Below are 14,188 nucleotides of genomic sequence, written 5' to 3'. Positions count from 1 at the left end.
TGCCAAAACACTGGCAAACCCCAGTACAAGAAGAGAAGTACCTAATCCCAGTGGCCTACAAAGAAACAGGAATGCAGAACAACTGCATGTTTTTAGCTCACTTAAGTTTTTACCCCTTTATTTCTTCTAACCCAAGTCTAACAACTTCTGAAAATTTAGCATTCAGTGATACATTATACTTTCTCAATTACACAGCAGTTCGTATGTTTAATAACCTAAACATCTTGTTCTCATTTATTGTGATACCATATATTTGCCAAGCTAAACTTAAGAGATAGAGAGTTCTGGGTAGATCAAAAGCCTACTACCAAACCATCATGTTAAGTCAGAATGTGAAGCTCCAGCATTAAGTTTCTGTCAGATCTGTGATCTGTCAAGCTACCATTGTTTTATTTATTTATTTTAAAATTTAAGGCAGTAACTGCCTCTGCTGTTCAACACTTACTCTACCCATAGCTCACTACACAATTCCTCTAACAGAAGGGTTATTTTAGACTCATCATATGATTTGCCAAAAATTTATATAAAATTTGACCATCTTTTCTCTCAATCAAAGAGAACTATGACCCAGAGTACATGGATAGAATCTTCTAATCTTAAAATGAAAGAAACGTCAATTAAAAAAAATAAAAAATAAATTACAAAGTTAACGCTGTATCGCAGTATCAAAGCAGCATGCCCCAGAACAAGGATTTAAAACCATTGTCCAAACCCTCACGTTCACATACTGAGCAGGCCACCTGATTTCCACGCGGTAGCCCCCGGCAGTCCCCCTGGCTCTCGGGCCAGCTCTGGGGACAGCCCAGGCACACGCAAGAGGAAAGAGGAAATTACAGGAGAGACAGCCAGTTGGGTACAAAGCTGTCGTTCACACCTAAGATCACTGGCAGGATAAAAACCAAATGGAATCATTATGAAAGCATCACCTTCACTTTTTTGGGTAAGAAAGCACCTAACACAGAAATACCCAAGCAAGAACAGAGACTGCTTTTGGTTTGTATCAACTGAAAATAAGACATTACCCGCACCATCTTGATCACTGACAAAAAACTTCCAGTAACACTGTGCAAATCCCGATTCCTGCAGAACCGGGCTGCCTTACCGCAGATGTTCCTGCACTCACTGGACAGCAGAGCTGCAAGTGTGCCATAGCTCATGGCGTCAGCGCGGCGCTGCACACAAGAGCTAAGTTTCTCCTAGCATTCTCCTGTTGCCATGTCCTGAGGTTGCTACAGTGACCCAGGAAAAGCAAATGGCAACCCAGGCAAAAAACAGAGCTTTACATAACGCACCTTCACTGTAAAACCTTCTGGATGCCCTTGCAGATGTAGTCTAACATGGTATTTCACCAATACCAAAATCCATAGGACAGCAGACTCTCTAGGGAGCCCCGTTTTCAAGACCTCAAGCCAAAGCATGAAGAGTCCTCCCAGCACAACCCTAACCAGAAGCGTCAATGTTACGTACCAACAACCTGAACAACTGAAAGGAATCGGACCAGGAAAAAACAAAGACCTGCTCCACGCACATGACGGCAGGACAAACGGATCTGCTAGCTGTGAGTTTAGTCGGTATTCTTCACAAAAAGATACTGTTCCATATTCAAAATCACTCTCTCCAGACCTACTTTTCATTAGCACTACTCTCCATTATCTGCAACACCTATATTTTTCATATGTTGGAATCTGGGGAAAATAAAAATCTGTAATTGTCATTTCATGACATGCAATCATTCTTAGAGCTCTGTTGGCAGTTATTTACTGCATGAAAGTGCTTCCAGACAAGCTGTTATAATGCCTACAGTTGGCAAATTGAATAGTATAGCCTTGTTTAAAGCTGATTAATTAGTTTTTTGGGGAAAAAAAGACTGAATTTGACTTATTTAGGATTTTTAAGAATGTCCAGTTTCCTGGGACATTCAAAGAGCTGAAAGAATATTTTGAATGCACGTAGATAAAGAAAGCCTGTTTAACAGAAAGCTGAGATTTCAGAGAAAAGAGCCACTTGCCAAAAGGAGCATCACAGTCTCCATCCACTCCAAGGCAAGCCAGACGGAAAGCAAACGGGCATGGCTTTTGCACACTTGGATAACATCACAGAAGAGCTTAAGCTGGGAAGGGTCCCTGGAACTCTCTGGTCCAACCTCTGACTCCAAGCAGAACCAACTTGGCTCTGCTCAGTGCCTCGGCCAGCCGAATTCTGAACACCTCCAAGTCACAGAGACGCCACTGCCACCCTGAGCCCCTTTTTCAACATTTGGCTGCCCCCAGTATGACTGTTTCCCACTACCATTTGACTGGAACTTCCCTTGTTGCAGTTTATGCTCATATCTTCTCATCCTTTCGCTGTGCACCTCCAAGTCTGACTTCATCTTCTCTATAACCTCACATTATGTGGCTGTAGCAACAATAAGATCTCCACAAAGCTAAACAAACCCTGTTCTCTCAGCTTCCCCTCAAAAATCATCTTCTCCAGCCCCCTGACCATCTTGATGGTCCCTTGCTAGGCTTGCTCCAGTCCACCAATGTCTTTCCTGTACGTGGGAGTCTAAAACCAAGCAATTCCCCAGATGCAATCTTGCAAGTGGCAAGTAAATAGGAATAATATAAACTAACACTGGCTAGTCCATATCACTTTACCTGAAGCTACAAGAAAAAAACCTTTTGTTCAATATTTTTAAAATGAAAAATAATAGAAGTAAATATTTACACAATTAGCAAGTAAACTAATAAATTTAGTTTAGATCATGCCATTCTCAAATCTTCAAACTTGACAGGCGCACCAACAATACTGAACCAAGGAAAATTGCTGCGAGGAAACGGAAACATTTAGTTTAAGAAGGTTACTCAGATGTTTGGTAAAAGACAAATACTTTTGCTAAATGGAATGTAATTCCTAACTCCATGCTGTGATTCAATCTGCAGTAATAAAAAAGCACTAAAAATTTTGGAGTGTGACAAACCGACCTGGCTCCAAACCCACACAGCAAGAAGAGCTGCCGATTAAGATAATAGGAGTTTAAACGCAGTTATTTACTGAAGACCCATGATGTTTAATATTCAGTAACACCATCTTCTCAGGAACTTCCAGCGAAGCAAAAAAGCAGCTCTGATCTATGCAAACCTGACAACTGTAGTTGTTGTATAGTCATGTAGTCTGTAGTAAGTAGGCTTATAGTTCGTAAAACCAGAGTTTGTTTAAAACTGTGGCCCCGATACCTGCCGTTAATACAACAGTTTAACTCACCACCAGGTGCCAGGGATAGTCTCAAACAACACTAACACAGTCATTGATGACACTGTCTGTATAATGCCGCTCCCATTTAAAGAAGTATTTAAAAATTACTTGGTTTAATTCGGTTTCCACTTTCTTCATTTTTTCCAGTTGTCGTTCCAGGTAGCGTACAGTCTTTGAGACTTCAGTACCGCGGTGCTCCAGTTCTCGTATCTGCACCAACAGTTTTTCTATCTCTTTATCACGAGCTGTGATTTCTTGATGTTTTTGCTCCTTTTCTAATAACAGCTTATTGTAATCATCCGTCTTCTCTTTTATTTCTGCTTGCAAAGATTCTACCTATACAGAAATCACATTATACAGATATTCAGGCAATACAACAGACTTCCAATTGGAAGCAAGAGCAATTTGATGGCAAAGCAGGTGGAGTTTTACTATGGACTAAACTATGCTAAAATGCCAGATGAAAGAAAAAACAGATGTAGACAGAAAGGATGAAAAAGTAACTTTCTGAAATTTTGTTTTCCAAATGCAGTAGCTTTTAAATTCACATTTGATTACTCTGTCTTAAAATTTGCAGTATTCTAGCAAAGTGCTGGATGAAGGCATACTCTTCAAGGCCCATCAAAAGGTGCCCTGTGGTGTGAGTGGGAGTTTTGTTGTTTCTTTTGTTGTTTGTTTATTTGTTTAAGATTAAAAAAAAACCAGATTACATGAATTATTAGTAATAGAATTAGGTGTATTTCCGTAACCTCAAAACTCTCTTCCATTACTTCAAGGAATTCCAGTTTAAAGGAAGATACCAAGAATTGAAAGATAAGTATGCACCGTAACATACTGAGTGCCCGCAAATCAGAAAGATTCACAGCAGTCAACATAGAACAGGTACTCTTTTTCCAAAAAATCGCTTAAATATGAAGAGGATAACAATTTTGCATTTGAGCTCACTGAGATCCAATCATGCACAGAGCTGCAGGAAAACAGTCACTCGTTCATCCCAGTAACTAATGCGAAGGCAAGGCTACGAGCTTGGGTGGCTAACAGAGGCGGGAGAGAACCAAGTGTGACAGGCAGACTACGTCGGAAGTGATAAAGCCACTGAGCATACTGAAAGCAAGCTCAGATAGGAAAGAAATGGGAAACCTAAAGGAGAAATAATTTGGTCAATACCAATGAGCAAAGAAGCCGAGATTTTACAAAACAAATGCTTTCTACATCAGCAAGTGTCTGAATTTATGCAAATTTCACTTCAATATTATAAAATAAAAATTATTTGTATTAATAGTGAACTTTACATCTTCACAGTATTGTACAGATATTACTAAAGCAGAAAAACACTCTCTAGCAAAATACAGAAGAATAATTTAGTTAAATTAATAAGCATGGAGAGCGTCACAGACTAGTCAAGAATACCAAAAGTGATTAACATTACATTTTAAACTGCTTACAGGCACATATAAGTTTCCTTAATTATGCATATATCTTATTCCCTTCTCATCTCACCAGCAATCAACTGTTAAGCATAACGCAAGCCTTACAGTAAAGCTTTTCGCTACAGAAAAATCTTTCAGAAGTCTACTACTTTCTAACGCTATACAATTTTGGCATCAGAATCCCAGAAACTATGCCACTTTACACATGAAAAGTGTGGGGTTTAATACCAGGTTGCTAGGAAGCTACTGCCGCAACCTTGTAGCTAAGAAAACCCTTTCACAACCTTCACCCTCGCGGCACGCTCTCCGATGGCAGCTCCCAGCACCACTCAGCACTCTTTTCATAAAATAATCCCATTCACATCTACCTTGAGCCTAGAGAACAGCAGAGAGAACCACGATGAACTTCTTGTAACTCGTACATGCAGAAATCAGAAGTTCACTTGAACTGATTTGTTTCAGAGCGAGTTAAGCAACTACCGACGTTACAGCTGCATTAAACAACTGCACAAGAACTGTCTAAATGCTGACATTTTATTTTGGCACAGCTTGCATGCATACCTCGCTCTACCCACAAATGGCACTTGCTTAGTTACCTTCCTCATGTGCCTTTCTCCAACGAAGTTTTAATCCTGAGAGAGGTTGCAAAGTCACAGCAGCTAGTCTTCATTTTTTTCAGATATTCCCCTTTACTAAGCCACAGGCACACTAGTAACTAACTGTCATCCACCTAACATCTTGGACAGAAAGCAAGTCTTAACAGTTTGAAATATTTTGAATAACCTGACATATACCCTTTATGATTCTGTATACACAAGACTGCCACAGAGGTACCAACAGATCTTCAACAAGTCACGTGGCCTTCAAAACAAAAATCTTTGCCATTCTTTTCCTGATCTTCGCCACAGTGTAAATAGCACGTAGGCTATGTGTGTGATATACTCAGAAAGCCTTAATGCCAGATAATGAATGATATTCATGCAAAGGAGAAGCCGAGACTGATGCAGAATGATATGTAATCACTCTACTTCAGAAGCTCGATGAAGTCCTATCAGAGGTTACAGAAGGCAAGTGACAATCAGGTGCCCTCCAGCATGGAAAATTCACTCTCTGTATCAAAGACTCAGTTGTTCCTTACAAGATTTGCTTCTCTACCACCAAGGTACACAATTTCATAAACTGTGCACAAATGAATAGATGGAAATGAAATGAGGTACTATACACGTTGAAGAGCAGGGCCACAAACAAAAGCTGAAGGCTAAGGCACAGTGTATCACCATAATTCCATTATCTCAGTTTCATACTCCAAACCTCAACTTCTCCTTTCGTGCCAAAAAGCTCTTTTATGGTACATAACTGCCTGAAATACATCTGAGCAATAAGCCAGGAGAACAAAGCACTTATGTCTAGGAAATTAAACTGAAAGCAGTTCCTCACTCCCTGCAAGAATTCTGCCACCCTAAAACACATATCCTTATCACCCAGGATAAGCAGCCTTGACATATCAAGAATAGGGAAAAAAGCCAAAGCAGATCTAATTAATAGAAAGGATTGAAAGGAAAAGGAAAGAAAAGTTAGAGATGTTCATGCCGTTTTCCATACCTGTAGAATCAATTCATAGTTCTGTATAATGTTCATTTATGTGAAAAAAAATAAACAAAAACAAAAAAGCAAAAGTTAATCTTTGAAACCAAGCAGCAAACAAATGAACATGTGAAAAAAAGGACTGATTTATAAACTTAAATAGGACAAGGCATGCAGACAAAGACCATCTCTTATTACAACTGTTATAGCTGGAAAAACTAAACACATGTAGAACCCAGAAGTCATCCCTCAGGTGTGCTCTGTAGAGCAGAGCGTCTGTATTGTTGTCTCCTCGGTTAATTTAAATCGGACTCACAGGCTGTGAAATTTTACTGTGATGCACATACAACATTTCTTTCCATCTCCGTAAGAAATAATGTAAGTACACTCTCACTGCCTAAATGTAGTCCAGTCAGCTGGGGGAAAATCTGCTCTCTGGGTGGCAACAGAGGGAAAAAAAAGTCTCTCAAAAGCCAGTCCCCCAAGACAATACAGGTTTGAGTATTTAATTGTAGTGAATAAACTCCTTTGGCCACTAAGTGTGATTTTACTCACCCTATACTCTCTGGGCTCTCCTGAAGTCTGTGATTTTGCTGAGATTTTTAACTGTTCTTCCAGTTTCTGAATCTCCTGCTGAAAATCATCACGTTCGTGTTCCCTTTCTATAGCTTGTTCCTGTAAACCCAGCCAGAGACAATGAAAATCTTTGTTAAGAAACTTTTGATTTCATTAAAACATTGAGTAAAAGAAGAAACTGGGGTTTGGTTTTGTGGTGAAGAAATTATGCTCACTTAAAAATAATTCACCCTTTAGTAGTCCTGAAAGCATAGCTAAAATTACAGGGAAAGACAAAAACCCCTTTTTGACTCCAATGTAAACACAAACTACAATTAGCAATTAATAAAAAGGAAAAAATTATCCTGTAATACTACAGAATGGGAATTTAAAAACTACCTTTTTTTTCCTTTACAAGACTAGAATACAGAGTTCTTAATTTCAAACAAAACAGAAAGTATCCCATTTTAGGAACCATCTCCCAAGTCCCAAGCACAAACTTGGTGGTATTTATCACCTCCAAAACCATGGAAACGTGGTACCAAGCTTGCTTACATCCATGAATTGCCGCTGGTTTTTAAGCTGTTTTTCAAGAACTTGAATTTGCTGTTTTAATTCAGCAACCTCCAGTAACTGTGTGGCCAGGTCTTGATTACTATGCAGCTGTTCTTCTAGTTCCACCTCCAAAACTTTCATTTGAGAGCGTAAGTTGGAATGGTCCTTTTCTGCCTGACACTGAAGCTCTAATTTCTCCTTTGCTAAATACTCTACTTCCTTGAGTAGACCTGAATAAGAACACAAAAATAACAACAAAGTTTTCAGTGCAGGGTACAAAAATCAAATTAAGTTTAAGATGAGATTAAATTCAGGTACTTTGGACAGCATCGCAACCAAAGAAAAGTCTCCCGAGACGGTCCATAAGAGACACAAAAGGAAGCATGATACTTGACTGCCAACTGTGTTTCTGAAAGCCATCTCTGTTAAGACTACTGTACGATGTAGTAAAGGACGACATGGGCATCTGTGCTCAATCCCAAAGTAAATCCTGGCTGGAAATATTCTGGGCACATAGCAAGCTTTCATCTTCACCCCTGGAGACCTCCCAATTCCAGAGAGCTCCATCTCACCTGATCAGAAGTCCTTCAAATTCTCTCTCTAGGTCCTTGCCCTCTCAACCCCAGGTCCACACTCCTCCTTGCCCAGCAGCTCTTTCCAAACCACACCAGCTCCTCAATTCTCCAAATTCATTCCATTCCAGATGTGCTCCATCCCTAAGTTTAAAGCCCACACCCACTTTCACCCACCTCGTCTCTCATACCCATCCTTCCAACTGCTCCATCCTTCACTATTCTATCCTAAATCCTTGCCACCCCTTCCATCCCAACTTCCCACCCTACTTCAAATCTCTTCCCAATCAAACCATCCAATACTGAATTCTCAATTGCTCCAAACCATCATGCCAAGATCAGCCTCAGACCTCCAACACCTAGTCTCAGGCCAGCCTCTCTGTTACTCCTCTCGATCCATGCTGAATACTGCTGCTGATGTCCACACGGTTCAGTCAGCACCCAGTCCATCTCCTCCTCAGCGGCCACCGGTGCCCAGCCCTACCCTGAAGCTAGCTGCTATGAGGAAGCAAAGGTAATCTTTCTCTTTGCTTTCTCTTTGAGCGGGGATTAAAACCCAGAAAAAAAAAAATCAGGCTTACAGAAAATCAGTCCAGTTCTGAGGCTGCAAAGGGAAGAAACACCTGGGAAAAAGATGGCAGGTATATGCCCTACACAGACTGCAAAAGAAATACCACAACTATGAACATGTACATAGCTCAAGATTATGTAAGTTATCAAGACCAAATTTATACCTATAAACTGCATTTTCAATCAGCTGGATGCACTGAATATACTGCCTAGGAGGCCCAAACTGAGACTCTACCGTGAATGCACTTGGAGTAAAACTATTTTAGTGTGAATATAGCTGAAAGTAACCTGAACATAAAAACAGAAGTCCAGCTATTTAGTATTTAAAGCAAGGTCCTGCAAGAACTCATTATTTTACTCTTCAAATGTTCCATTACTCATCTTAAATGTTTTCAGTCATAGAGAAAAAGGTAAGTCTATGACTCCAACAAGGACCTTAACTGGTCACGCAGCCCAGTTCCCAGGATGGCTCAATTCCGTTTTCCAAGCATGATCAACTCAATCCACACGATTCCTGAGCTAACATCTTTCTAAGTTGCTGTTACAAACCTTCAAAAACAAATGTGATACCACACCCTTCTTAAAACATCTTTTCTAGTGCTTCACTATCCACAGGTATTTAATTAAATTTCTAGACACTCTAAAATAAGCCAAGAAACATGAACATTTCTATGTTCATGCTTAAGAGGATAAGCGTCACAAGCTCAGAATGATGCACTAACATTTACATTAAACATTGGGGAAAACGTCACCGCGGTAAGGCTAATGAAGCACTGGAACAGACTGGGCAGGGGCTGTGAAATCTCCGTCTCTGGAAATTCAAGAGGCTGGACAAAGAAACAAGTAAAGTAAATTCTGTTTTGGGACAAAAACATGGACTGAATGAGCTCTCGAGTTCCACAGCAACCCTGTGACTCCATGATTTAGTCACCCTGGTCTCTTACTGTAGCAACTCTACTTTCTCTGCATTAAGACAATATCAAAGTATGCAAGAGAAAACTAAGAGGTTAACTGAGCAAAAGAAAATTTAGCAGATACAGAACTGTACCAGATTCTCTAGCCCTTTGTCAGATTTGCTAATCACCCACAGTGGTTTTGAAACCAACTGGAACGGACACAAAATTGCTTATCAGTCACTGGAATTCTTCGAGATGCGCAGCACGGGTGTACATTGGCAACATGAGAGCATGACGCACACCAGCTGAAGGGGAAAAAACCCAACCTGGTTTGTTTTGCAGTCACTCCAGATGACGTGTTAAGAGCCTGCTCTCCCTTACACACGGCTACACTGGCACCGGGCTTCTCCTGCCATTTTAAGTTTGCTATCAGCTGATAAATACAAATCACAGGGTTAATAAAGGCCTTTGAGGAACTGCTGGAGATACACACACAGACTGTGTATCTCCAAAAGCTCTAGTCCTGGTAGGTACTTTTTGCCTTTGAGTGATAAGCCACAACTACATCCAACTACATTTCACCGCATGCACTAATTTTGCAAACTCACAATTACCAAGAGCGGTATCTCAGATGCCTACACACTAACGACAACCGTGCAATCGCAGTGCCACGCTCCCTACCTTTTCTACCACAGTACTAAATAATCACACGAACTAAGCTCCGAGTTTCCTAATCAAATGTTCATTGAGTTGCGGATGTAACTCAGGCTCTGGCAGAATGCACGTGGGTAAACGAAGAGTCTCCACCAAAGAATCTCTCTCACATCCCACTCGGAGCTGTAAGAGCCTCCTGCCATCGTGAGATGCCACACAGCATGTTATCCAAGGCTGAAACACACCGTCCAGAAAAATGCTGACGACAGTCTGAATTCCATTAGGAGACTGAACCCCACCACAGCTGCACAACACAGAGTATCTGTTACCAAGTGCTGCGTTTTGCCAGGCAGGAGATGGGAATAAAATAAAATAAAATAAAATAAAATAAAATAAAATAAAATAAAATAAAATAAAATAAAATAAAAATAAACACTCTACTGTATTTGCTTGTCCACAGTGCACAGAGGAGTCTGTACAGACATACATGAACCCGTAGGAGGGGCACGTATGTAGACCGAGAAAAGAACTGATGCTTTTGTGGAAACAAGCACAAGAATTTTTCCTTCTATACCCTAAGAAACACGGTCATTAATGAGTGGATGGCTTCTTTTTAGTTTCAAAAGGAACACTATTGCTTTCAGAGGAACAAAATATTGATTAGATAAAACTGAAATAAACGGTCATGGTCACCTCCTCGGACAGAAATGCAAGGTAATAGAAAAAAGTAATTAGGCTAAGAGATTTTACATGGAATTGAGAATGTTTCAGAGAAATCAGGTATCAAATTTTGGCCATCTCAGTAAGTGTAATCTCTTTGAGCAATTTTCTAATTTTTATTATTTTAAGCACACATTCCCCAAGTGTATAAATATAATTTCAAGCAACATGAATAGAACATCAGATCACAGATTTGTTCCTCTGTAGGGACAAACCTGCTATTTTATTAATGCTTATTCAAATCATGCAATTCCACTTTGGTAACGCCCCGGCACACTCCTCCCCGCTCCCCAGATCACCATCAGCAAATGCCAAGCTCCATTCTAAGTGCATTTTATTAGCGAGGCCATTCTACTCACATTAGTACTCCACATCAGCTTTTCAAGGGATAAGCCACGTCAATCAACTCCAAACAATATGATTTTTATTTATCATATTTTCCACATACTACAAACAATTCCAAACCAGAGGAAGAGTACTACTGGTTGGGGTGGGGGAAAGGGAATGAAATTTAGGGCTCGGCACTTGCAGCAAATGGAACTCTCTGAGAGTTCAAACAAGCTGCTGGCAAGAGCCGGACTGCAGCTACCAGGGGAACATCAGTCCCCAGCCACCCCCCAGCCAGCTCGGTCAGATGTTCCCTCGCACTAAGCAGGCAGCAGCAAATTTCAGGACAGTGAGGTGGCCACAAAAAGTACATTAAATAATAATAGTGTTTGAGGGACAGAAGGAATAAAGATGTAATAATGGGCAAGACAGCCCAGTGCAGCTTTTTTAACTTTAACTGGAATTTACCTAGTTAATTCTTTTTTATTCACCTGAGGGGTTCGGTTTACCCAGCTCACACTCTTTGGGGAAAAAGAAAAAGTCTAGAAACAACGAGACAGTGAATATGCAAGAGAACGTATCTACAAATACATATGTGCATACAAATAAAATTAATCTAAAAAGATGGTAAGATAATTATATTTTGTGTAGACCACAAAACCTAATCATGGCAGCTACGAATTTATCAGAATTTATCAGATTTAAATGTTTGCTACTCAGGAGCACTACAGTTTAGGAGGAAGAAAAAAAAAAAAAAAGCCTCTTTCAAATTGGCACCTGCAAATTTTACTTCAGCATTAGACTTCCAAAGTCAGCGTAAAGCTCTACGGACCCTTCTTGCTTGTTTTTGGTCTCATCGTTCTTCCCATAACTAGCCTTCCTTACCGTTCTGCTCTGCCCTTCTTTTTTCTGATCTACCTGGCCATTCAGTTACATTTCTCTAGTCTCCCTTAGACTTCCTTCAGTTCTGGCTGTATTTTAGCTCCGCATTTTACATCACCGCAAATATTTTTTCTTTTTTTCCCCCCCTTTAAATAATTTAATCATTTTAACAGCCCACTGTGTATCACCAGAAGCTCACAGCAAACTTACAACCCACTCCATCCCCTCAAAAGAAAAATGAAGATGGCAAACATGAAGATAATGGCATAATGTCTTTTAAGCCTAAACAGCAGCAAAACGTTTTTTTTTCCTTTAAATATTGATCCGTGAATTGAATATTCTTAGCTTTAGTTGTTTTCTGATGCATCACAGAAGTCATAACTCTTTTTTTGCCAAGATATTCATAATCCCAGTAATTTCTTGGGCCTATTTATGAAGTACTATTCCTCTTTGTTAAAATAAAATCAAAACTATCAATTCAGTCAGTCAGTGTTACAGCAACACAAACCAGAAAAGCCCCACACTCATCATTACAAACCTGAACCTTCTTTTTGTGCTACATTAGCAAAAGGTATTCCTAGAAATCAAAACACAGAGATATGTACAAGACAAGAATAGGGCATTGTGATCCATTCCATCTTTTAAAACACAAAAAATTCATACGTAACACAGAGAGTGCCTACCTTTTATTTGGCAGAAAATGCACATCACCTTTATTATGACACAAAGCTCCTGATGACATATGTTGATCCGTGTCTGTTAATCGGACTAGAGCTACTATAGAAATGGGTTTACATTATAACCATGCAAGTCTGTTGCAACATTCTTGGCTTGTCACTTATGCATTTTCTAATACAATCGATATTCTCTTTTTGCAATTTTCCCCAGACAGAGATGGAATAATTAATGCCTCAAACCCCCCTTTTAGTTCCTGCCAGGGGATTCCAAGCAGGATTCAGTCCAGCTGGCACAGACTTACAGACTAATATGTCACACATTGCCGTGACACACAGACGTACTTGCGATCAACAATTCCGTGGAATTATTTTGCGTTTCCTGTGGGACATACTACTCAAGGCCATAATCACTGTTGTAAAGTAAGCACAACATGCCTTTAGTTTCAGTTGCAGCCCCTGAATCTGTTTATGTTCTGCTGTCTTTGCCCTGAGGAAGAGAGGTCTTCCCCCCCCTCTTCCTCTGCTTACTGGGGCAAAGTAAGGTACTAGTCTCTTAAGGGAACGGTAAGATATTATTAAGATATCACATGAGAGGTCAGAGACAGACACACATGTATTATACTTTTTAGTAGGGCCTGTAGCAATAAGACAAGGGCCGATGGTTTTAAAGTAAAGAGGGTAGATTCAGACTACATATAAGGAAGATATTTTTTACAAATATCAGGGTGGTGAAACACTGGCGCAGGTTGCCCAGAGAGGTGGTAGATGCCCCATCCCTGGAAACATCCAAGGTCAGGTTGGATGGGGCTCTGAGCAACCCGCTCTCATTGCTGGTGGCAGGGCTGGAAGGGATGTCCTCTGAGGAACAGCTGAGGACACTGGGTTTGTCTGGTTTGGAGAAAAAGAGGCTGAAGGGAGACCTCATGGCTCTCCGCAGCTCCCTGAGGAGGGGATGTGGAAAGGGAGGTGCTGAGCTCTTCTCCCTGGGATCTAGGGACAGAACGCCTGGGAATGGCTCAAAGCTGCACCAAAGGAGGTTCAGACTGGACACGAGGAAGCATTTCTTTACCAAGAGGGTGGTCAAACACTGGAACAGGCTTCCTAGAGAGGTGGTCAATGCCCCAAGCCTGTCAATGTTTAAGAGGCATTTGGACAATGCCCTTGACAACAGGCTTTAACTTTTGGTCAGCCCTGAAGTGGTCAGGCAGTTGGACTAGATGATCATTGTAGGTCTCTTCCAACTAAAAATATTCTATTCTAGTTGAAGGTGTCCCTGCTCGTTGCAGGAAGGTTGGACTAGACGATCTTTAAAGGTTCCTTCCAATCCAAATCATTCTATGATTCTACATACAACATGAGTATTTTGATTGCACTACATTTGAAAGGTCAAGAGCAGAGCCAAAAGGAAGAACACAGAAGGATGGCGGCCCACAACAGCAGGACAATGGTAGAGTCAAGAGCCAGAAGAGAGGTGAAGAACAGCAAGCTGAAGAGAAGAAGAGAGGATGAGGTGGGGGAGAGGCAAGAGG

At 40.6% G+C, this 14,188-nt stretch overlaps 1 protein-coding gene across 16 annotated transcripts in view; it reads right to left on the bottom strand.

The window, feature by feature from the left end:
* The window catches only part of PCNT (pericentrin), a 100,660-nt gene that overhangs the window by 36,255 nt on the left and 50,217 nt on the right, over positions 1-14,188 (bottom strand). For 12 of the 16 annotated variants that reach the window (XR_008577610.1, XM_054829686.1, XM_054829677.1 and 9 more), the window contains 4 exons: positions 7,362-7,591; positions 6,807-6,926; positions 6,270-6,290; positions 3,346-3,573 (listed from right to left, as the gene is read on the bottom strand). Coding sequence is in view for 15 of the 16 variants with exons in the window: in XM_054829686.1 (XP_054685661.1) it covers positions 3,346-3,573; positions 6,270-6,290; positions 6,807-6,926; positions 7,362-7,591 (599 nt within the window). In the remaining variant the exon portion in view is untranslated. Of the gene's footprint in view, positions 1-3,345; positions 3,574-6,269; positions 6,291-6,806; positions 6,927-7,361; positions 7,592-12,520; positions 12,560-14,188 lie in introns of all 16 variants that reach the window. The other 4 variants (XM_054829682.1, XM_054829691.1, XM_054829692.1 and 1 more) reach the window with 2 other exon arrangements.

This window comes from Grus americana, chromosome 6 (assembly GCF_028858705.1).
Source record: "Grus americana isolate bGruAme1 chromosome 6, bGruAme1.mat, whole genome shotgun sequence".
NCBI lineage: Eukaryota > Metazoa > Chordata > Aves > Gruiformes > Gruidae > Grus > Grus americana.
This window is presented reverse-complemented; position numbering and strand designations above follow the sequence as displayed.